The following is a 24,034-nucleotide window of genomic DNA, read 5'->3' as shown; positions in this document are numbered from 1 at the left end:
AATTAAAGACAAACGCTCATTAAAACTCAGTACCTTATAATTAAACTTAACAGCTGAACACTCAACAACATCATAGCCTGAGGACGTAAATTGTTTGTATAGGAAAAATTTTAAAGGTGCCTTTCTTGTGTGTTTTAACTTCTGTTTAGCTTTTAATATTAAGTTGATTTTCCCGTGAGCTGTGTTTTTCACTTTATTTTCCGCTTTTATATGGCAGTGGGCGCAATGGTAATCCTTGACCTTAAACTTCTATCTACTATAAGAGGAATACAGCACTTTAAATGTATTTGATATTGATTTTTTAAATTTAAAATAGGGGAAGTTCTTACACATTTTTTTTTTTAAGTTATCCATTTGTTTATATAGAATATAAATGACATGTCGTTATCTTTTTATTTAAATTCCAAGTTTAGTTTGAACATTGAATTTCTATTAATCTAATTATAATTAATTAGATATGTTCTTTTTTGTTTTTGCAGATGGTTGCCCAAATCGGCGATGAGGCCGGTAGGGCCAGAAACATCACACACCGACTGCATCCTCGTAGTTGGCGTATCCCGTCCTAAATTAGCTGCTGTTTTCCTCACAGTCATGCTACTTTCCTTATTTTTAACATTTCATGTTCTTTACGACAGTGCCGTTTATAACATTCAAGCAGCGCAAGCAGTCTCCGAACGCCGCAGATTTACAATACTAGCACACAGAATGCCGGAGTTCATAAAGCCTGGTGAAATGAGCCCAATTAATCATCCGATGGTGTTTCCTAATCGTGTACATTTTCCGAAGACAAGTAGACGATTACCACAGGTACGAACATTTCAAAGGGTTACAAAATCTAAGTGTTATTAATATTATTATCATTTCTATTTTTCAATATTTTTTATTTTGAGAAGACAGAATAATTTCACCATTTGGTTTTGAATTAGAAGATTAGATTGCATGTTTTGATTGTGCAACTATTATTTTTTGAAAATTTAAAAATTTAAACTGTTTTGAATTATGAAAATATGCACAAAGTTCTTTAATTCCTTACTTGTAAATTATCTTCTATATTTATTTATCTACACAAACAGACTCTTATTTTAAAAGAACATAAGTGACTTGTTCAAATTCAGTTTCGCTACACAATCATAGCAGACGCCATTTCTAATTCTAGTTGAATAAAAGGGACCGTACTGAATAATTAACACACACTTCTTGAATTAATTTATTGCGAACACATAGCCCTAAGATTTTCATTTCATTCGCATACTACCAAAATTGACCCCTTATATTTGCTTAAACAATAAATCTTTCTCTAAGCCTTTAAAACGTATCTTTTTGTAATCCGGTAAAATTGAGTTATATAGCAACCTTAAGCTTCTTCTTTGCATATTATCAGGCTCTTATTATTGGAATTCGAAAATGTGGGACACGTGCTCTTTTGGAAATGTTGTATTTGCACCCAAGGATTCAAAAGGCTGGTGGAGAGGTTCATTTCTTTGATCGTGACGAAAACTATATGAGAGGACTGGAATGGTATCGAAAGAAGATGCCACATTCGTTTCGTGGACAAATCACAATAGAGAAGAGTCCGAGTTATTTTGTTTCACCAGAGGTAAGGTTTTGTTTTAATTGAAAGAAAATGTTTTTTATGTTCAATTTACTTTTTATTACGATGATTTGCGTTGTTTTTAAACGTGTTAATATAATCGATGTTAATTTATGGTATTCTATAGCTAAGAGTTTTCAATTTTGATAGTACATTTAACAATTGGCAAAGATGTTAACCTGTGTTTAGTTATTTAACCATTGACAAACTTAAGCTGAAACGAAAATTTCAGCTTATAAAATTTGATTTTATACAAATATTACAGCCATATTATTGAGATTCTTAAAAAACAAGTTTTTCAGCCAAAAAATATCAAAAGAGTTTTGAAGTTTACAGTTCATCACAAATTTTATATATCTTTATAATTTTTAAATGATAGTGATTTTACTGACATTTTAATATTATTTGTGGAAAACTTCAAACCCTTTTAAAATAGTTTTGCTATAAAACTAAATATTTAAAGAAATTTTGATTGTCTCTAACAACTAAAGCATTTCAATAAATCATACAAACATTTTATTGGAATCAAATTTCATATCAACATTATATATTTACAATGGACATACAAATATAAATCACTGCATATACGAAAAAATAATGTTTTGAATCCTATGCATAGCATATTTATGTGTAATTATCTTAATTACCTATCCTCACAGTAATCAATTTTAATTAAGAGTGTGAGTGGGTATGAGGGATTCATGCGTTTCACAGAATCAAAATCAATATCAATAGGAAGCTAGTTCCTTTTCCTCTTTAGGTATCAGTAAAATATTCCAAGTTACGAACAACAAAAACCAAGGCGGCTTCACTTGCATGAACTTTAGGTGGATATGGGATATATGAAAGCAAAAGTCAAAATCAATTGCACGGATGAGTTATCAGGGATTAAAAAAATTCATATCAATTCTGCAATTGAAGTGGTTTTGGAGTGAAACATATTAATATAATAAATAAAATCCAACAACCACTCTTTTTCAATTGAACAATTTAAAACTATATAGAATTTCAAAATTATAGAAGTAATTCTGTGCATTGTGAAAATTATAAGTTTACACAAAAGTTTGCGGGAAATTCCTTTTAGTTCATTTGGTAAAATGTTGTGTAATTGAATTAGCTGTCCGATAAAGGTCAAATATTTAACATCAAACATTGTTTTTTGAACTTACAAAAACTATTTCCTATTTTATAAATTCGAATGAAATTGTGAAAAGTTTATATTCAAAGATGACGAACATAAGTAACAAATATAAATTAATTCAATTATTTTAACAAATCACTCTTAATGATTAAATTTATAACTTTTCAAAAAAACTGATGGTTTGTGTATTTTTTTTAAAGGAGTTATATTCTTGCAGTTAAAAGTCACAATACTGTTTGGTTAAGTTTGCCAGAAAAATTTGGATAGTTTTATCCACCAAATTCCTTGTGTAACTATTTCCCAAAATTTAACAGTTTATTTATCACGTGGTAAACTTAACCAAATGCTTAACTTCTCCAGTGTTTTATATGATTGCATGAATGCCCTTATAATCGGTTTTACATTTTTTTAAAAGATGTTTGGGTAGAGGGGAGATAATCTACTTTAAACTGAAAATTAAAACAAAAGATAAGTTTAAAACAATGTGGGTTTTATTTATTAAAAAATAGTCCGACCCACAAATGGCTTCATATGTCGTGCGATATCTTTATTTTATTTTTATTTAAATAGGCAATCATTCTGCTATCGTTTTCGAGAGCTGATGTTTTTTTCGAAAATGGTACAAATATCATTGCACTCTTCTGAGATAATCTGTCTGCTCTTATTACTCTCATGTTCAAACATTTATTTTCGCCTCATTTCTTGTTCAACGACATATGTAGTGTTCGCTATTCAGTCAGTAATGCCCAAGTCTTCTTGTGTTTTTGTTGTTGTATTTAAAAGAGGAAAAATAATGAGAAAAGTCCTTATTCACATTGCATTCAGGTTTATTCGTCCTTATTATTTCATCTTATGCAAGACATTAACCGCATCGCAGAGCTCAGGAAATACATGAATGATATTTCTTTGTCATATTGTGCATATGGGACATTTTAACAATGCAACTGAGTTCAGCAAACTTTGGATTGTGCTTCATATCATACGGAGTCAAGTGCCTTAACATGAGTTGACATACATAATCTGTTATATACGAGAATGGCTACTATATGACTAGGAGTAGCATTTTGTATGTTAGGATTTCGTTTATTGTTGTAGAAAACGTAAGGCTTCATTAATTCAATAGGCAGTTATTTTCAAAGTCTTAAGATATACAAAAGAATGCTATACCTAACATTCAACAAAATATAGTATGTACAAAATAAGTTAAGAAAAATAAGTCCGAAATTGATTGAAATGTATTTCTATTATTTGTTAACCAAAACGTTTTTTGTCAAAATTTATTTCTTAAATTGACGTTAGCAAGGTGCTTAAAACCTAATTTTATCAAGCTAATTACTATGTTTTAATATCATCAAGCCATGTGCACCCACCGACCAACGAAACGTCTCCCTATATATCAGTATAGTTTCAGAACAAAAAATATATCCTTGTTCATATATGTATGTTTCTATTTAATTTAAAAATTAATATATATTCAGTGAAAACAGGCACTTGCTTGGTTTTAAACTGCACTTATTTGTCAAATTTAAACAAAATAAAAAAATGAGTTATATTTCCTAATAAGGAACATTTTAGTTAATTAAGTTTAATCGTGCTTTTTGTGCCAAATAAAATAAAAATAATAATAAATGGGATTCCTCGATTTCGTCCGTCTGTATGTTTGTCTGTCCTCACCCCTTCAGCCAACACCATTGGGAATATTGACTTCAAATTCTTAAATTAAGGCTGTAACCGATCCGTCTAAGCCGTTTTTTAATTTTATTTTTTTTTAACAACTAAAAACCGCTCTATCGAATTTTAAGCAAAAACAAAAAAGGTTGTTTTTTGAAAAATCAAATGGCATTTAAATTTTTTAAAACAAAGTAAAATCAATTTCAGTTTGGATGGACAATATCGATCAAAAACTAAATTTTACAAGTCGTATTCTTACCGATTTGTATGAGTTGGCGATATATTGGTGCTCGTATGAACTTTCCCTAGTTTGTTATTTTTTGAACAAAATGCCATTAGCAATATGGCCCTACCGTAGAAAAATTCTTAAATTTTCTTAAAAATGCAGTATGTCAAAAGTGTAATGAACTGATATATTTTTTCAAGCCAAAACCTATCTAGTAAAAGTAACTTTAGACAAAGTAAAATACAAATGCGCTCAAAATGCTTCTTTTTTTAACAATAAAAGTAAAACTTTTAGTCTTTTTAGTATATTAATACTTTTTTATAACAACGTTGATTAGATACCAATTACTAGTTTCCAATACAGTATTGGGTACAAAATTGCAACATCTCTACAAAATTACAATCGTTTAATTTTTTAGACAAAACAAACTCTCACAATTTTTGTTCAATAGCAACAAATTTGAAATCTAACTTTTGTTTTTAATTTTTAAATTATAGTATATGCAAAAAAAGGAATTCAATTTTATTAATTAACATTTTAAATTTTTGTCTAGGTTCCGGAACGTGTTAGAGCAATGAACGCCAGCATAAAACTCCTTCTCATTGTACGTGAGCCGGTAACGCGGGCCATATCCGATTATACACAATTACGAAGCCATGCTGCAACAGCTACATTGCCTTTTGCAGCAGATGGACCCCCACCACCCTCACAAACAGATAAGCCCCATTCGTCATCCTACTTTTCCTCTTCATCTTCCTATTCGTCCGCGATGCACAATAATAGATTGCCATCGTCCTCATCGCAATTATATGACAGTTATACTGCAAATCGACCGAATGCTATAGGAAGTGATACAACTACGACGACGCCATCGTCAACAGGAAATGGAGCCTCCTTTATACCAAAGTAAGTGAACAATTATTCATATGGTCATATTAATCATCCACCTCTAGACTTTGTTTTCATGTACATAGATAAATATTTTATAATGAACAATGCTTTTTGCTTGGTAATTTAAATGACCTTTATATGAAAAATGCATATATGACTTGACTCCGAGCGAGCTAGCTTAATGGAATTTATGAAGTAAACGTCCTCCACAAAATATTTCATTTTATGAATTTTTAACACACAAGTTTATAATACTTGTACTCGTCAAAAATTAAGTTTAACTCAGTTAAATAGTTTTGGATTTTTCATTTTATACTAATCATTCTATAAAATGACAAAACCAATATTGTGTTTAAAACTTTTTACCTTTTTTGTAGGTCATTTGAGGAGCTGGCTATATTTCCAAATGGCACGGTTAACGAATCCTATCGTCCACTAACCATTTCAATGTATCATCTTCATTTGCATCGATGGCTTGAAGTCTTCCCTCGTGAACAATTACTTGTTGTCAATGGTGATCAATTGATCGAAGATCCAGTTTCGCAACTCAAACGGATTGAGTCGTTCTTAGGTAAGCAAATAATACCCGTGTTTTGTTGGAAAATCTATCATTATCTATTATAGTAGGATTTAACACGAATAACAAAAACAATATTCCCATTACTACGGATGGGTTTTTGACATTTATACGAGTCTCGAATTGATCTTATGTGATTTCGTTCTCAAATGTTGGTACGATTGATATTGCATTTGTATATCCATGGCTGTGTTCGTTGAGTAGTTGTGCATTTGGAATCATGTGTTTTCCATTGGGGATAGATATCAATCTATTACTGTTGATATTATTTAGTTTTGATGAAAATGGACTAAATGGTTTTTTTTTGCAAGAGAAAACAAAAGAAAAGATAATTAAGTTTTGTTATGTTTCCACTAAGGGTTTATCTCAGTTTAGATTAAATAAATCTTTTTGGTGTTTCCCCTGCCCAAGAAGATTTAAAAATGATTAAGTTTGACAGCACTTTCTAAAATGCAAATGGTGTTTCAATGTTTCTAATGAAGTGCAAGTGAGAGAGTTTGATTCGGGTTAAACAACTAAAAAATTAATAGTTCAGCACCATATAAGAATATGCTACCTACTCCATGTGATTTTTTTTTTAATTTGATTAAAACAAAACTATATTTTTTGTACATAAATATGCCAATCAACAGACTATAACGCATTATCAGTAAAACCAACTACTTCACACAGGTTTTTCTTCACAAATTTTGACTCGACTCCGGTCCCCGACTGGAATCGAGGTGAATCAAATACATTTCAACTCGATTCAGGTATATAAATAACGTAGGCTCGCTTCAAGCTCGATTCAACACCACATGTTAATGAAGTAGTCTACGAACAAACCTCTTTCTTGTAGTTTTTCTTTTATGTCAAATTGTTTAGTTAAAACTTTGAAATCAACTATCACTTTACACAGACATATTTTTCTTGATTTTGATAGTCAGCTATCAAAAACTAGCTTACACGGTTTCACCCCTGGTTTGATTTTTTTTTTTATTTTTTGATAAATTATTCTGGCAAATATTCAATTGTATCAACTTTCAAATATAAAAACCGGACTACTGCGGATCATTTTTTGGCAATTTCTCACTGTACTATTTATGGAATACCAAAAAAACACGGCTAATAATTTAAACGATCACGCTACGAAACGATGGGTCCAATTGTTTCCCAAATGTAATGACTTTTTGAATGCATTTCATTTTTAATGTTTAACAATCATTTCAATAAAGCAACTCAAAATTAAAAACAAATAGCTTAACCTCGTATCAGAAAATATTAAAATTAAAATTTTATTATAGTCAAATCAAATGAAACTGACTTCAAAATATGTAGACTCATATATTTAAAATAATATATATATGTATATTATATTATAAATTATAGTTTATTTCTATACTCATGTAAAAAATGTTATATATTCCCAATTGTGCTCTATTTTAAAGGTGTTGAACATCGTGTCACGAGCAATCATTTTTATTTCAACGAAACCAAAGGATTTTACTGCCTACGATATGACAGCGGAGATCGATGTTTAAGAGAGACAAAAGGACGAAAGCATCCACACGTCGACCCGCTGGTTGTGTCGAAATTGCGCAAATTTTTTGCGGAACACAATCAGAGATTTTACGAACTAGTTGGTGAGGATTTGGGCTGGCCAGAGGAGTAAAAGAACAAAACCATTTTAAAAAATAGAAAAAAACGCTGCACAATATTACACGTTACAAAATATAAACAAAAATAGAACAAAAGAACTGATGGTAAAACTGGGGATGTTGATTTTTGTTTCTTAAAAATTGTATGTATATTATTTCTTACTTTTAACGCAGTTACTTTTTTATGTATATCTATGTGGGTCGTAAATGATAATTAATTACATAATATATTTTTTTATATTCGTATATAGTATATTGAATATACACATGTACAATATTAGTTAAATTTGTTATATAAAAGTGAATGACAATTGGCTGCGTGTGATTGACGGTGAATGTGTAAATTGTGTGTTTTACTTTGTAAATTGTGTATGAAATTATATCAATGATAAAATCATTCGGGATGCGCGAAAATATCCATTCAAACATTTTGTTTTTATTTTAAATTCCAAAATAAAAGCCAAAGTCATCTGCCCAATTAGTAGGTGATGAGGTGTAAAATTTCGTACCAACATCCTTTGCATTAGACGATATTAAAATTGAAAAAAAAAACATACATTCATATCAGTGATTGGAAAGGGTTTTCTTTAAATTTTAAGGTATAAATTGCTTATACCTTAAATTAAGTTTTTTATTTTAATAAGATTAGTTTTTTTTTAATTATTTGATAACACACAGATATTTAAAGATGATTCAAAAAATATGTTTAATTTTATTTTATTTTAGTAATTACTTCCTATATTAACAATAAATATCCGTCCAAGCAAGTGCAGTGAATTAGCTGTAGTTCGAGAAGAGTTTTTTATAATGTCAAACATTTGTTTTTATCGTAATTAGCAAGAGTTTAATTTTTTGACTTTCCATGTCGTTGTTTCCATCTATAGGCTTTAAAACTAAACAAAAATAGCTCACATCTTACTCCTAATCCGTATATCAAGCTGCTGTTTATCCTTTAGTTTTCAAAACTGGTCTAGTTATCTTTTTGTACTAAGAACAACATTACTTTGTTTATGTATGCATATGCATATTGTGAAAAATTGATCTTTTTCAAAAACTAGCTCCTAATAAACATCGACCATGTTATTTAAAAATTCCTGCAAAATCAATAGTTTTAATATACCTTTAAACCAAAAACCGTTTAAATATCTATCCTTAAACTATGTATATGTATCTACGAACATACCTACAACTATAACTTGTTTTACAAAGAGCATATAAAGTCAAAGTAACCATAACCATAAACAACCCTTTAAAACCAAACCAAATTTCATAAAATTTAAAAGCACATAGAACCCTTTTACCAAATAGTACTGCCTTAACTTCTTTTCCATTAGACTTCCGTCGAAATGATTAAGTTTATTGTGCTTGTATACTTTAGTCTCAGGTGGTGTTAGGAAAACGAAAGGAATCAGAAATATTTATGAATACCGTAGAGTGTATCGTGTAATAAAACTGCTTTTCAAATTATTCTGAGCATTAAAATATTCTTTTTTTTGGTTAAAGGAAGTATCGTTAAATACATTCGGACGGTCGGTTTAAAGTGGTGTTCTCTTTTGTAGTCTTATAATTCTATAACGCGTTAGAAAGGCTTTATTTGAGGGGTCTATAAAAATGAATAAAATGGGCTATATAATTATTTGAATAAATGTAAAAAGAAAATTAGGAAATATTAGCATGAATTTTGTCTTGAATCAAACAATTTGATTTGAGAGTAAGGAATTTTTGTATGGTATCATAAACACTAGAGAATTTGAATTGATTCTTTATAACTAATAACTTAATAGATGGATATAAATTTATAACTTTTTTTTAATAGTTGACGGTATTACCTTAACTCAATTGCAAACAATGATTGTGATAGCATACATAAACTTAAGAAGATTATAAGAACATTACTGAACTACAATCAAGGTTTCTTTGAGGAAAACTTCTAAGTCTGCAATCACAAATAACTAAATAGGATATTTGCATTTAAAAGCTTCTTTTCCAACAGTCGTATTTGTCAACACATTTATATTCTTTGTTAAATCTCAACTTTGAGAGGAATAATGAAAAACATTTGCTCCTTAGCCGTCAATGAGTTATTGGAGTGATAATGTCACTCTAACCAAAAATATAAAATTACATAATTAACTTATTCTACCCCTGAACTTTATTGTTAAGGTGCTAATCACTGCATTTGGAATTTTCTTATTTATTTTATATAAAACTTTACATTCACTGATAGGAAATAGTGTTCATTTAAACCCATTTGATACATTTAAACCAAAAACGAATTCGTAAGAAAAGCAATACAATATTTACAAAATATTTTTATCCATTAAATAAATTTAATACGTTTACGCATAGAATTTAAGTTTAAAATAAAATTGGAACTGTTTGGTGAGAATGAATGAAAATTTTATTAGTTTTTAGTAAAACTATAAATTAATTAAGTATGTAAGAAAACTAAATGTGATTTTTTTAGTATTTTAGGAAACAAAACAAAAAGTAAATATTAAATATCAGCTGATAAACTAAGACTTAGAATAATGAAAACAAAAATCGTTACATATCAATGTACACACACAAAAAATGGGTGACATATCAAGTCATTTTGGCGATAGATTTAAAATATTATAAATAGTAATTGATACATATCATGAGTAAACAAAACATATCAAACTTTAGACTTACATTATATACATTAAAATAAGAAAAAAAAAAACATTAAAATAAAACGTACTATTTACAATTCTAGTAATTAGATGTTATGAAACATGTTTGAAATTATTAATTTCAAGTTCTTACTTAAGTATTTACAAAAGAAAAATTATCAAATCTTAGTTAATTCTTAATTATTATGTATTTAAATGAATTCATCGTTGTTGCACAAAAACTATTTACATATTGCACAAGCTTATGTTTTCAATTTGTTTTTTTTTGTCATTAAAGCTAAAATGTTATTAAGAAAATTAAAATATTTAACTGTTCAATATATTACTTGTCCTATTACAATCTGTTTCGATTGATTTAATAAATATTTTAACGATTGTTATACAACTTTAAAATTTAGTAATACTTTTTAAATTTGTCATCTTAATGTGGAGAATTTTTTAATTTACATATAAAATAATAATTGTGATTTCTTAAGTAACACTATATATAGATAAAATAGCATTTTAATGTCTAAAAATTGTAATAATATAATTTTTTTCTTTTTTTTAAATAAATTTAACAAGGTGTTTTTTTATAAATTAAACATATCGTTATAAGTTATATAAAGTTGTTAACCTATACTTAACACATTTTGTTTTAAATTTATAATTTTAAAATTGTTTATATAAACCTTATGTTTTTCATTTGTTGATCTTATTTTGGAAAACTAGAAGCTATTTTATAAATTATAGTTAAAATATACATGTATCCACGTTTATATTAATAATTTGTTCTTAACTAGAAATTATATCGAAATCAATAATTATTTTGTTGATATCAAAACTAAAAAGAAGTTCTATGGTTTTGTTCTAATGACTTTTAATTAGCTTTGTTTCTGTCGATTTATTATCTCTTAATTTTGTGTATTCCTTTGATTCTATGTTCATTTTTGATCAAATTTTTTCCGAGAAGACTTTATGGGCAAGAAATAGATAGAAAAGTGAAATTCAATTTTAAATCTAGATTTCCGTCTTCTTTCTTTATATATGTACATATTATTTATTTACACAATTGGTATTTTTAATTTTGCTATGTTTCTGTATTTCTGCATATATTTTATTTAATTATTTGAATTCAAGTGATTCAGAAAAATTGTTAAAAGGCCGTTATTAATTCAAAGCATTACAAAAATGTATAGACAAATTTGTTTGGCCTAAAACCCACGAGGGGTTTTTATAGGTATGTATACCAATACCCATTCTAGTTCCTATAGAACCAGTTAGCAAAAAAATTAAATCAAGTTAATAATATATTTATATCAAAAATTTGTTTAATGCTTTGTTTTTTGTTTTTGTTTAATATTGTGTTAAATGAAATTATTAGTATTAAATGCTTTAATTTATAAAAAAAAATTATACAAATATTATTAATAAAATGTACCTATCCCTTGTTTGTTATATCCAAGCTTAATGATGTTAATCTTTAAATGAAATAAACATTAAAATAAAGAAATTTTGTTTGAAAATGAATTCATTTTTTAAGTAATTTGTTGAACTACGCATTATTTTGTAAACTTGTTTCATATTGAACTTTTAAAGTCTTAAATTTATGTTTGACTAAAAAAATAATATTCAAACATATCATTAATGCAATTCTAAATTAACTAAACGATTATAAGTAATAACATACAAATTGGTATCAGTTGCATATTTTCTAAGCCTCTCTATTCCATAATTGATTTTCAGATTACTTGTTCCGACAACACTCAATTAACAATCTTTGCTAAAAAATTTCATACAGCATTTGTTTTATTTAAATTCCCATGAGCAACGGGTCAAACAATAAGTATTGCTATATTAAAATAAAAGTTATCTCATTTAGCAATTTATAAGTTTGCAGAAGCTTAAAATGTGTAGTTCCAATGAAAACCAAAATTATAGCAATACAGAAAGTATATTCGAACATATTTTCGTACCAAAACACCACACAAAATGTTAAATTTCTAAAATATATACATTAAAATAAAAACATCATACATATCAATAAAACACTAAATCAACTTAAGCAGTTAGTAAACCAGAAATAAACAACGAAATTATTTTTTACAAATGTATATTTTATATTAAAAAAAAAACCGTAAAAAGTATCATAATTATGTATTTATATCATAAAATAAAAATATTATTACATTTTTATAATACATACTTATAAACAAAATAAAAAATGAACATTCCACTTTCTTAAGTTTAATGCATGCATATTACATACATTTGCAAGAAAAAATATATACATATATTTAGACCACTCTGTCAAAATTAAAACTTCAAAAAGTTAAATTTATTGAAAATATTAGTAACGCAAAAATAACTTCATATATTGTAAAAAAAATATAACAAACCTATTCACAGTAACCAAACTAAAAATAACTTTCGAATTTATTTTTAAGACAAATTTTACCACTATTATGCAAATTGTATTCGGATATTAAAATAAATATTACTCATCTTTCAACTGTATACTAACTTTATTTATTTTATTCTTAAAGTAAAAATTCTCTATCGCATATTGCCACCACTTTATACATCTTCATACAGAATTTAGAATACAAATTAAAATAAATCAAACCAATAGAAGCAACCAAATTATAAATTATAAAAATAAATAAAATTCATCAATATAAAGAAGATATTTACATGAAAATCATCAAACTTTAATGTACCTTAATTGCTATATAAATAATTAAAAAAATAGACATAAAGAATGAAACCGAAACATATCATTGTAAAAACAAATTAATGAGAAAATTATATTTAATAAATGTAAGAGTAATTAAATTTTCTTTTTTATTTTATGTTTAAGTTAAAATATACTCAAAAGGTAAGTAACCGTGATTTTCAACGAATTATTCAATTTAGCTGATACACAAACCTAACGTGAAAGCTAACAACCGGGGTACTCTGTACAATTTCCTTAAATTAAGCTCTGAGCTTTTTTCTTGCCAAATCTATTTACTAAAAATAGATAGCTATCATAGAATTGTTCTAAAACAGACAGTTCAAGTGGAAGTGCAGTTAGTTTCCTACCCTCGCTCTGGGAACATCTGTGTTTATTTTTTCCAAGAGTTGTAAAATCTGCAACTATATTTACAATTGATAAAATACTTTTTTTAATAACTCAAATAATGATTAGTGAAATTAAGTTAGGAAGCTTTGGACATAAGTTCTATAGACGGATGTCAGTGCAAGTTTCAGCAAAAGTAAGAACTAATAGTATATTTTGCAATAAACAATGTTTGTTATTGTTAAGATGCATTCTTTCAATCGAATACACTTAAGTTTACGTTGCGTAGAGAAAGCTCAATGGTGTAGTAACAGAATTATTCTAATTGACTGGTATTATTATAGACTTGTAACGACCTTAACTCAAGTACATTTGCACTGAGTAATGATACTTTTTATGCGCTTCATTAATTAATTCATTCATATGTGACAAGGGTACATGACATTAATTAATTGTGTGTTTTTAATATATTGGTACATCTGTTTTGAGTTATTTCTGCCATTATTTTCGTACCTTTCGTTAAATAATTACAAACATAACCATGTATATTTTTAATCGATTAAGCTCTCAAACACTGAAAATGGACCAAAAGAGGCATCAAAACTCGATCGTGAGTGGTTGAAAGCTAAGGATTTCAGTGAAATTCCAGGACCGTCAACGTTCAAACTACTATCACATTATCTTCCTGGTGGTAAGTTTTGTTTCAAATCATATATACATATTTATTTATTTAAATATTATTTTTATTAGGAAAACTACATAATTCCAATTTAATCGATTTCTATAAACTACTTCGTGATGAATATGGCGATATTTCTCAAGTTAAAGGGATAATGGGTAAACCGAATGTTGTTTTTACCTACAACCCAGCCGATATAGAAAAGGTATATCGAACTGAGGGTGTTTGGCCTATACGCGTTGGATTAGAAACCTTTACCTACTACCGAAAAAAGATTCGACCAGATGTTTTCAAAAATGTCGGAGGATTAGTTTCAGAGTAAATTTTTATTTTTATTTTCCTTGTCTTATACAAAAACAAGCGTATTTTTCCATAAAGCTAAAATATATATTTTATTTTAGACAAGGAAAAGCTTGGGCGGATATTCGAAACAAAGTTAATCCCATAATGATGAAAGTGCAAACTGTTAGGCACAACTTGCCTGATATTGATGAAATTTCCTTGGAATTCTTACAAAAGTAAGTTTGTACACAATTTGAATAACAACACTAACACTTACTTAAAATACTATACAGGCTAGAAAAACTTCGGGATCCAGAAACCAATAAAATTAAAACAAACTTTCATGATGAAGTCAAACTTTGGGCGTTCGAGTCAATCTGTTGTATTGGTTTGAACAGAAGAATGGGATTCTTAAGCAGTTCAGGAAGTATTGATCCAGATGCTTTGAGACTATCGGAGGCTATGTCAAAGTTCTTTCAATTGAGCTTTGAGTTTGATGTGCAACCTTCCATTTGGAAGTACTATGAAACACCAAAATTCAAAACCCTCATACAAACCTATGACGAGATAACTGACATTTGCACCAAGTACATCAATGAAGCAACCTCAAATTTTGGCAAAGGTGAAGGCCCTTCTGGAGTTTTGGAAAAACTCTGCTGCATTGATAAACAAATTGCTGTAGTTATGGCTATCGATATGTTAATGGCGGGTATGGATACTGTACGTCATACTTTTATTCGTCAGTAGAATTTGGTACATTTTCAATTTTTATTTTCAGACCTCCTCAGTTTTTCTTTCAACCCTGTATATGATTGCAAAACATCCAGAAAAGCAAAATGCCCTTCGTCGGGAAGTAACTGAAATTCTTCCAAACAATCATACTCCTCTGACAACAGAGAATACGAAAAATATGCCTTACCTTAGAGCCTGTATCAAAGAGGCTCTCAGAATTACTCCGATAACACCAGCCAACTTTCGTCTCACAGGTTGTGATGTAGTTCTTAGCAACTATAAAGTTCCAAAAGGCACTGGAGTCTCAATGGGTATGATGCCCCTAACCAATAGCGATGTTTATTTTCCAAAAAGTTCTGAGTTTATGCCCGAGAGATGGCTTAAATCCGGTGAGGGAGCATGCCCTCATGCAAAAGCAACGAATCCTTTTGTGTATTTGCCCTTTGGATTCGGTCCTCGGACATGCATTGGAAAACGAATTGCTGAAATGGAGATGGAAACTCTCTTAGCAAGATTAATTCGAAATTACAAGGTTTCATGGTATGGGGATGATCTCAAGTATACGAGTAATATAATATTGATACCAGCTGGCAATATGAGGTTTAGATTTGAGCCGTTATAAGTCTAGCATTATTTTTCGTTTGATGTTAAATTATTTTAAGTAACAGTATTTCAAATATACATGTATGAATGTACATACATATTTACAAAATGTTTGTTTCGTAATTTGAGTTAAATAAAAGAATGTGATTGGAGGTGTGGAACTTTTTGCACATCAATACTTAAAATACCTGTAAAGCAGAAGCTATGTATTTTATTTAAAATAAAATGTTAAAAGGTGTCTACAAAGTTACACACTCAGAATGATATGAACACAAATTTAATTGAGTATAAGAAACGTGTTTTTTTAGTTTCTAAATAGATATTGAAGATCTTTTTAGTACCTGTTGTAAATAAGAAAGTACAGACAGAACTGCACAGAAAACTGCAATGTTGTTCAAACAAAAAATTAAAAATAATGAAAACTTTTTTGTGAGTTCGTATTTAAATTATAAAAGTAAGTATATACTTAGAATGAGATAGGTATTCAGTTACGAATTTAAAAGTGTCTGTCTTGGGTAATTCTAATTATTTGTGATGAAATACTTATACAAGTTGTGCTCGTTTACTTAAAAACAAAATATTAATCATGGAAAAGTTTTAGCGATATTATTTGTGTTATTGTAAACTACATATCTAAAATGCTACTCAACCAATCAAGGACGTAATGGTACCCAATATTAAATTCTGATTATTATTAACGTCAACTATAACATAATACGATCCAACGCTTTTTAATAAAACCAATAACTGACCTTTTTTCTACTAAAAATAAAAAAATATCTTTATCATGTTCATTGTGCAAAGGTTAATAACGCCACTATCTCAATGGCTTAGTCGTCGGTCACCCACAATAATAAAAATATTCTGTTTATTTTGTATTTCAATAATAATCCATATTCACTTCACAAACTAAGATTATCTACTTTTAATAATATGAAGCCATACTTTTCCTTAGACTTGATGTTTAGCCTACAGGAGAGTATTTTACTATAAAACATATGCAAATAACAATTGCAGAACGAATAAAGACTTTTTTATAGCCTGTCCGGAAAAATGTGTAGCTTATGCCCTATATTCATATAGGTATTACATATTTATAGCAAATATGGTCTGAAAATAACCTTCAGTCCTTATCAAGACCATTATCTTTTCAATTAAGTGAAAATTACAATTTAATGCTTTTTAATGGCAAAACAATCCACTGTCAATCGTTGTTATTATTATATAAATTAAATCGTTTTATAGAAGCGGCAGCCCAAGGGACCACAAGTCTTGTGGCAGCCCAAGAGAGAGCAGCAGTATTAAGTTCAAGCCGTACCTACATACAAACATACATACAATCACGAGCTCATATTTAGAATAAAGCAAGTAAGAGCGAAATAGCTTTCTCGTTTCTCACTAGTCACCGAAACCATCTCCAGCATCAACATCAATATCAGTACGGCACAGCTCAGCACCTTCTCAATTCGAAAAGCCTTCTCGCATATGCCCATAAATTAACGCTATTTAGTTTAATTTTGCCCTTCAACGTAGCCGATTTGCCGATATATCGCCGCCAGTACAGAAATATTCATACAATTTTATCCATGAGAGGTTTGATGAATTTATTTTAAATTATTAAAAAATATTTTATTTCGTTGAAATTTGTTCTAATAAGTGAACTAAAAAAACTTTGTTTAGTTCCATTGATTTAAGTGCACTCGGTTTTTTTAATTTCGGAAGTCGTTTGTGGGTGAGCAATTTAACGGTGAGTAAAAATGCTGTTATACTAAATATAATATACACATGTACCTTCTTTCAAATAATAAGTAATTTAACCAACAAATTTGATGATTAAACCGATATTTTTTCGTACTATTTTTGTGGGTATGACCATTTTTTAGACCTAAATTTGAAGAAACTGTTCTGGTCTTAAAATCGATCAGATATAATTTATTGTATTGTTTATTTATTAAAAGTTACTGTCTGGCAATAAAAAAAAGTGCACCTTATCAAAAATCCCATAAGAAATATTCATACTCACTTTTCTGGTAAATCAGAAAATATTTTTTGACACTTTTCACTACGAATCTACTGATAATGAATATTCCTTTCATTTTGTTGATTTGATTGAGAAAAAATAAATCTTTGAGGCGCCTTGAACCCTACAAATAAATACAAAATTGCACAAACACTGCAAATAATTCGTGCCATTCTTCGAGAGCCCATTGCTGTTTTCATTTACCGAAGACGACGTTCTTTTATAGATACACTTTGCTCTTTGGATCACTGATATATGTATGTTATCAGTGCAGAAAAAACTTCGGTGTAGGTACGAAAATATTGTTCTATATATTTATTTAGGTTTTTGTTTGGTCTTTGTCGATGTTTAGCAATATTTGGTTTGTACCATAATATCTTCTGTTCCCAAGTTGTCCAAGAAAAAGCAATATGGATATAATTTTTCTAAACTCATAAATGATTTTTAATCGCTTTTTATGTTAAGGTGCAGTATGGCAAGGTGCATAGTGCACAGAAAATATAAAAACATTTTATAAAGGTTAATTTATTTTCAAAGAATCTCTGAAAATATCGATAACAAATACTAAAGTTTTGAATCCGGATAATTGTCGAACAAAATTGATAGTTTACAAAACAAATAGTAATGTGTTTTTTGTTTTAAGCATGCTTTGTGTTTAATCGTAAGGATATTTAACGTGACAAAAATTACAGTTCTCTAAAAATGTGTGTAAGTTATATTTTCGCAATTTTGACTCAAATTTTTCTAAGTCTTATCAGACCATAAAAATACTTTTTATTCCATCCGTAATGAGTCCAAAATCAACCGAATCCAAACTTTAAGACACATTCACTTAAAAGGCGCTTTTATAATGTTATTTTATGCACTACATATTTTTCGTTTTATAAAAAAGTTAAAATTCCTTGCCAACTAGTGGTATAAGAAAATATTCTTAAATAAATGGACGGCGGTATACAAAAGGAATACAAGAATATATGCAAGTATTTCAAATGAAATTATGAGATGCTGATATCTTATGAAATTCGGAAGCGTTTATTATTACCAATAGTTAATAAAAATATATCTATAATTTAAGTAGAAACATAACTTAGTTTAGTATTTGGAAAAATAAAAGCAAATACTGAATTCAATCAAATAAATACATAATACATAAATAAAATGAATTTTATATTCATCGAAAACAATGCATTTATTGTATTGTACCCATTGTCATCTACATAATTATTTGATGATTGGAGCAATCACATGTAATTTCACTTTTTCTTTAAAATTTTCCATCACCTAGTGCGTACATTCAAAATTTATTTTAAACTTCATAAGTTTTATATTAAATTCAGATCACGGTCTCAGTAAGTGCATTTTCTCGGTACAAAAGCTCAAGGCCATTCTTATGTTTAATAACAAATCAAAACTTTTAGTAGAAATATAATTCTATCTAAAAGTCGGAATAGATAGAATTCGAAAAAAGAAAAACTGTTAGTCGTAATATATTGGTGGCGGAGCGGAGTGCGCGGAAGCATTGTTTAAGCTTACGGAAAGCTTATAATTTAATATACAAACAAGCGAGGTGTCTTATCAATTTAATGACTGTCTAATATTTACTCCCGAAATGGCTTATTTTGCCGGTAATTCAAATACTTAGCATAGGCAAAAGCAGTTTGTGATATTTTTAGTAAGTGATTAGCTTCCCCTAAGTTAAAAGTGACTAATCTGTATGTGAACAAGACTTACTTGAATTGGTCTAGTCAGCAAATATAATTTGTTCAAATAGAATAAGATTTCAATTGATAGCCAAACGATGACAATGTAAACGAATAACAACGAGCTTTAGTCTAAGTGTAAAGTGTTTAACAGTTTTTTAACTTGATGATAGAGAAACAAATATTGCGTTTTCTAAATCTTGTATTATAACATGTGCTTGCAACACCTTTATTTACAGAATCTATTGATAAGTAAAGTTAGACTTTTTAAATTTAAATTAACTAATCAAGAAAAAGTGTTTTTCACAAACATTCAAAATCATTTCTAATTATAGATTTTTGTCTAGTATTAGGTATATGTATTACTTTTGCATATATTTTTTTGATTGTAGGTCAAATTCGGTAAACTTTAATTGATTGAAGTATCACCGTAACTATGATTAAACTAATAAGCATACAAACAAAATAGTAAAACCAACAAATCTAAGAATATATAAAATAAAGTAATTTATTAAATTAAAAATTACGTCATTTTCTATTCGGGTAAAAAGTCACTTTTGACATTCGCCCTGTATACTGATGATAACTTTTCAATAACCGAGAAATATGTTTGTTGATTGAGTTATTAACAAATAAACATAACAACAACAATTTTAAATCAATAAAATACATACCAAAAACAAAAGTGCACTTTTATTAATTTGAAAATATTTCTAGGCTTCCGTCCGGTGTATAAGAATTGAGTAAAACGCCCATATTATACTTTTCAATGAAAATGAGTGCTGGTGAACCAATTCAACGATTTGATTTCAACAACGACATCGATGTTGAAGAAGTTGAGGAATCAGAATACACAAATGGTCGACTTTACGATCAATTTTACGAGATGGCAGAAAAATTTTCTGGAACTTATATTGGCCAGTATATAACGGGGAAAATTGATAGCTTTTTGAAATTAATTGAAGATACAGCCAAATGGAGCTTGCCTCCAAAAAGTAAGTTATAAACCAACTAATTAATGAAAAACCCATTTCAAAGATTAATAATTGTTTTGGACAACTAATTTTGTAGTTTAAAATACAAAATGTATTTAATTTCGATATGTTTAAAAAAAAGGCCATTCTAACTTTTATAATATTATTGTTTTATTTTACAAAGACACAAACGAATCAACTGTTCCACTTAAACGACCCCTGCCTTGGATACCATTTATTGCGTTGATATTGGTGCTGCGCTTAATTCGAATAGGCCTTTCAATAGGTGGACTTTTAATCGGCAATGCACCTTTGGTTCCAAGTGATGTTGTGTATTTCATCCAAACCAGAAGAAGAAAATTAAGAGCGATTCGAATTGCTGGAATGAAAGAAATTGGAAAGAATGAAGAAATTCAACAAAACAAACAGAGAGGCGGCTTGGTATCAAAAATAACATCAATAATGTCAATGGCTATTTGTCGCCCAAAGTTAGTTGAAGATACTCATAAGATTTTGGTTAGTGGAAATTGTACTGAAGAAGCCGGAAGTTCAGGTTTAAATATGGTAATTTTTACACACTTTCAAAAAAATAAACGAATTATTCATTTAGTTATAAATTGTATTTCTATCTCCTTAAGACTCAACAAAACCATAATTCATCTAGAACTAAGTGTTTGGAAGATGAAGATGCCGACTTAAGCTTAAGTCAAATGCTCGACAAATACGGAGCTAGCAGCAACGAAGATGATGATTCTGATTTCGTTCCACCCGATGATGCCTTCAATGATGTAGACACTTCGTGTACTTCAACATCATCCACCACATCCGATGAGGAATATAACGATGAAGCCGAACTCCAATCTACAGAAAAGGAAACGCAACAAACAATGTCAAATAATGTAAGAAAAATTTGAATTGTGTTGTAAAATTTGCCAAAGCTTACGACATCAAATTAATTGGTAATCCTTTTTTAATAGATTGCTGAACCCGAATCTAATGATTATGTAACAAACGGAAATTCAAGCATAGAAAGTCAAGAACTTAGTATGGAAGTCAGAGAAAATGGTGAACATTTATCCACAAAACTCCGAAAACCAAAGATAATGCCAAAACCAATAAAAGAAGAACCTCTGCCACTACCTACTCAAGAAATTAAACAAGAACTTGTTGACACTGATGAAGATACAAATAGAATAGAGTTTGAAAGATCTGAAGATGTTAACAAATCCAGCGGCTTTAACCCCCATCACCACCAGAAGTCCATTGTCGGTAATGGATACTAAATAAACTATTTCTATTTCTTTCCATCGTCATATAAACTTCAATATTATCAATACAACATTTCAATATTTATCAATATAACATCACACTTTGTTTTAAGCTAGCAACTTGCAGTACAATTGTTATTAATATTATTTATTTATTTACAAATATTTTTCACATTTAAAAACTAAAAGGAAACGAATAAATAAATAGTTCATAATGCAATTAACATTTTTGTCTTAAGCAGTTACTTCATTTTTACCATATTCTTATATACTGATTTGCTTAGCAAACTATAATTTTAAATAGTTTCCATAATATTTTTCAATGTTTTGTTTTAGAATTCGAAAATGTTAACAAGGGACCTACTAATAAAATTGGCATCACTGAAAATGGCATAGATCAGCAAATTGAGAAAACAAATGGCGACCAAAAACTTATTCAAGCAGGTATTCATTTACTTTTTATTTTCAATCTGCCTTTTACTAACCTGGTTTAATGGTGTTTTACATTTCGCCTTTTCTTCCCTATAATCTGTGTTATATTCTGACAAATATTTTGAAGAAATATTTGTCACTCCTGCTACTTCCGCTGAAGATTTGTTCTTTAGCCCAGTCGGTGTGTGTTATATGATGTCTAATGTTGTCTTTTGAATTAAAACCATTGAATTGTTGCTTTTGATATTTGCAGGTTCCCCTGACTTGTGTGGTACTTATGGCTTTCAACCAACATCAATATTAAAGAATTGTCAAGCTGTTCAGTTAGAACAGAGAGGTTTCACGGGTGCAGGTGACTTTTCTTCAAACGAAACCTTTATGCAAGGTTCGTACTGAATGTTTAAGTTTTGTATATATAATTAGATTTTTAATAAGAATATTATGTTAGTTATTTTATTATATGTGTTTTGACTTTTCTATCCTCATAAAGATAAAAATAGCTTTTAATTCAATTTTTCAAATCATTTGCACAGAATTGGTTCAAAAAATGACATCAACTTTTTCACTAACATTTTTTTTTATTTTTTTATTGTTCAGAAATAAATATTTTTATATTTTGTTTGTAATAAATACCTACATATGTACATATTTTCAATTAAATAATTTAATTTAACTACCTTAGCTGAAAGTACGAATGAATCAGAAGCAACATCCAGGCCAACAAAGGGCACCAATCACTCAGGAAAACCAATCAAAAATAAATTCAGGGGAAAAAGACGATGAATGTATTGCTGTTTTATAACCATTCAACGATATTTTAGCTTCTAATGTTCCTGATAATGTAAACATACATATTTTGCTAAGCATTATGTTTAAGAGCTTTATTTGTATATCTACTGAACAAAAATCAGTTTTAGTTCTTCGGTAGTTGAAGTTATGTATGTATTTTTTTTTAAATAACTTAATATCTATTTATATAAGAGAAATCGAAAATTGTGTTATTTAAATATAAAATTACATTCTCTTTTTGTTATTATTATTGTTATTTTATTATAGGCTGATTTGATCGAATTCTATGCATTGCCTTAATGTAAACATTGTCGTCAAGAACTAATCGGTAGATTCACGCATATTAATTTCTGGGAAAAGAAACATGTTTATTTGCCAAAACCATATTTCTATTTGTTTACAGTATCAATACTTAATTCATAAGCAAACATAATTTTGCTGTTTCAACCAATAAAAATACACAAACATTTGATTAGATTTTTGGAAACAATAATAAAATAACTTCATATTTGAAGTTAACAATTTTACAATGGGAAACATTTTACTATCATTCACTGAATAAAAAATAAATTAATTGTTTGATTTTTGAAATAAGTTTGAATAGAGAAAACATAATTTTTTGTTAAAAAAGAAACAAGGAGTTATATTTTTTTTGAATTTGTATTGGAGCCACTTGAGTTCTTCAACCATCACATTTTGAACAAAAGTTTAGTATTTTGCGGTGTCAGCTCAATGCATTTCAGAACAAATAAAAAAATGCTATAATTTGACGATTTTAAGAACAAGTAGCCTATCCATCCATTACTCGCACACAGGAATGGTTGAGAGTTGTAAGTCTCTACGGACTGTTGTGCTACCTTATTATTTATAATAATATAAGTTGCATACAAATATAATAAACACAAATATTCAGAATTCAGAAGTTTAAAATAAGGTTTAACTAACCTTGTTTTTAAATTAATGAATCATTCATAAAGATAAGGTGTTTTGAAATTCTTAATTTTCATACTTTATTCAAATTATTTTTTATAATTAAAATTTAAAAAAATGAACTTTACTTTAATTTCATTCGAATAAAATAAAAACAGAAGTTTAAACAAATAACCGTCGATTCGAAAAAGCTC

General features: G+C 28.5%; 3 protein-coding genes across 10 annotated transcripts in view; all 3 read left to right on the top strand.

Annotated features, from left to right (window-relative positions):
* The window catches only part of LOC129951587 (heparan sulfate glucosamine 3-O-sulfotransferase 5), a 46,352-nt gene extending 33,147 nt beyond the window's left edge, over positions 1-13,205 (top strand). For both annotated transcript variants that reach the window (XM_056063825.1, XM_056063823.1), the window contains 5 exons: positions 480-807; positions 1,382-1,597; positions 5,183-5,535; positions 5,898-6,091; positions 7,525-13,205. In XM_056063825.1, the coding sequence (XP_055919800.1) occupies positions 480-807; positions 1,382-1,597; positions 5,183-5,535; positions 5,898-6,091; positions 7,525-7,748 (1,315 nt within the window). In that variant the 3' untranslated portion in view covers positions 7,749-13,205. The remainder of the gene's footprint in view (positions 1-479; positions 808-1,381; positions 1,598-5,182; positions 5,536-5,897; positions 6,092-7,524) is intronic.
* A 230-nt stretch (positions 13,206-13,435) lies between these two features.
* LOC129951584 (probable cytochrome P450 12b2, mitochondrial) lies at positions 13,436-15,928 on the top strand. Its single transcript, XM_056063815.1, has 6 exons — positions 13,436-13,627; positions 13,996-14,122; positions 14,182-14,428; positions 14,512-14,628; positions 14,686-15,112; positions 15,171-15,928. Exons 1-6 carry the CDS (start codon positions 13,553-13,555, stop codon positions 15,744-15,746), a joined length of 1,569 nt encoding a protein of 522 aa, XP_055919790.1. The 5' UTR covers positions 13,436-13,552; the 3' UTR covers positions 15,747-15,928.
* Positions 15,929-17,012: 1,084 nt separating this feature from the next.
* LOC129951585 (uncharacterized) lies at positions 17,013-23,447 on the top strand. 7 transcript variants are annotated; one of them, XM_056063816.1, is made up of 10 exons: positions 17,013-17,320; positions 17,408-17,474; positions 20,165-20,442; positions 20,606-20,985; positions 21,060-21,320; positions 21,399-21,690; positions 22,026-22,133; positions 22,249-22,302; positions 22,375-22,506; positions 22,804-23,447. In XM_056063816.1, the coding sequence occupies exons 3-10, from the start codon at positions 20,217-20,219 to the stop codon at positions 22,902-22,904; spliced, it is 1,554 nt and encodes a 517-aa protein (XP_055919791.1). In that variant the 5' UTR covers positions 17,013-17,320; positions 17,408-17,474; positions 20,165-20,216; the 3' UTR covers positions 22,905-23,447. The 7 variants fall into 7 exon arrangements, with proteins under 7 accessions (XP_055919791.1, XP_055919797.1, XP_055919794.1 ...); XM_056063819.1 differs by lacking the exons at positions 17,013-17,320; positions 17,408-17,474 and adding an exon at positions 19,241-19,372; XM_056063817.1 differs by lacking the exons at positions 17,013-17,320; positions 17,408-17,474 and adding an exon at positions 19,280-19,419.
* Positions 23,448-24,034: the final 587 nt, after the last annotated feature.

Source organism: Eupeodes corollae, chromosome 3, assembly GCF_945859685.1.
Source record: "Eupeodes corollae chromosome 3, idEupCoro1.1, whole genome shotgun sequence".
Taxonomy (NCBI): Eukaryota; Metazoa; Arthropoda; class Insecta; order Diptera; family Syrphidae; genus Eupeodes; species Eupeodes corollae.
Note: the sequence above shows the minus strand (reverse complement) of the source record. Positions and strands in the feature narration are given on the sequence as shown.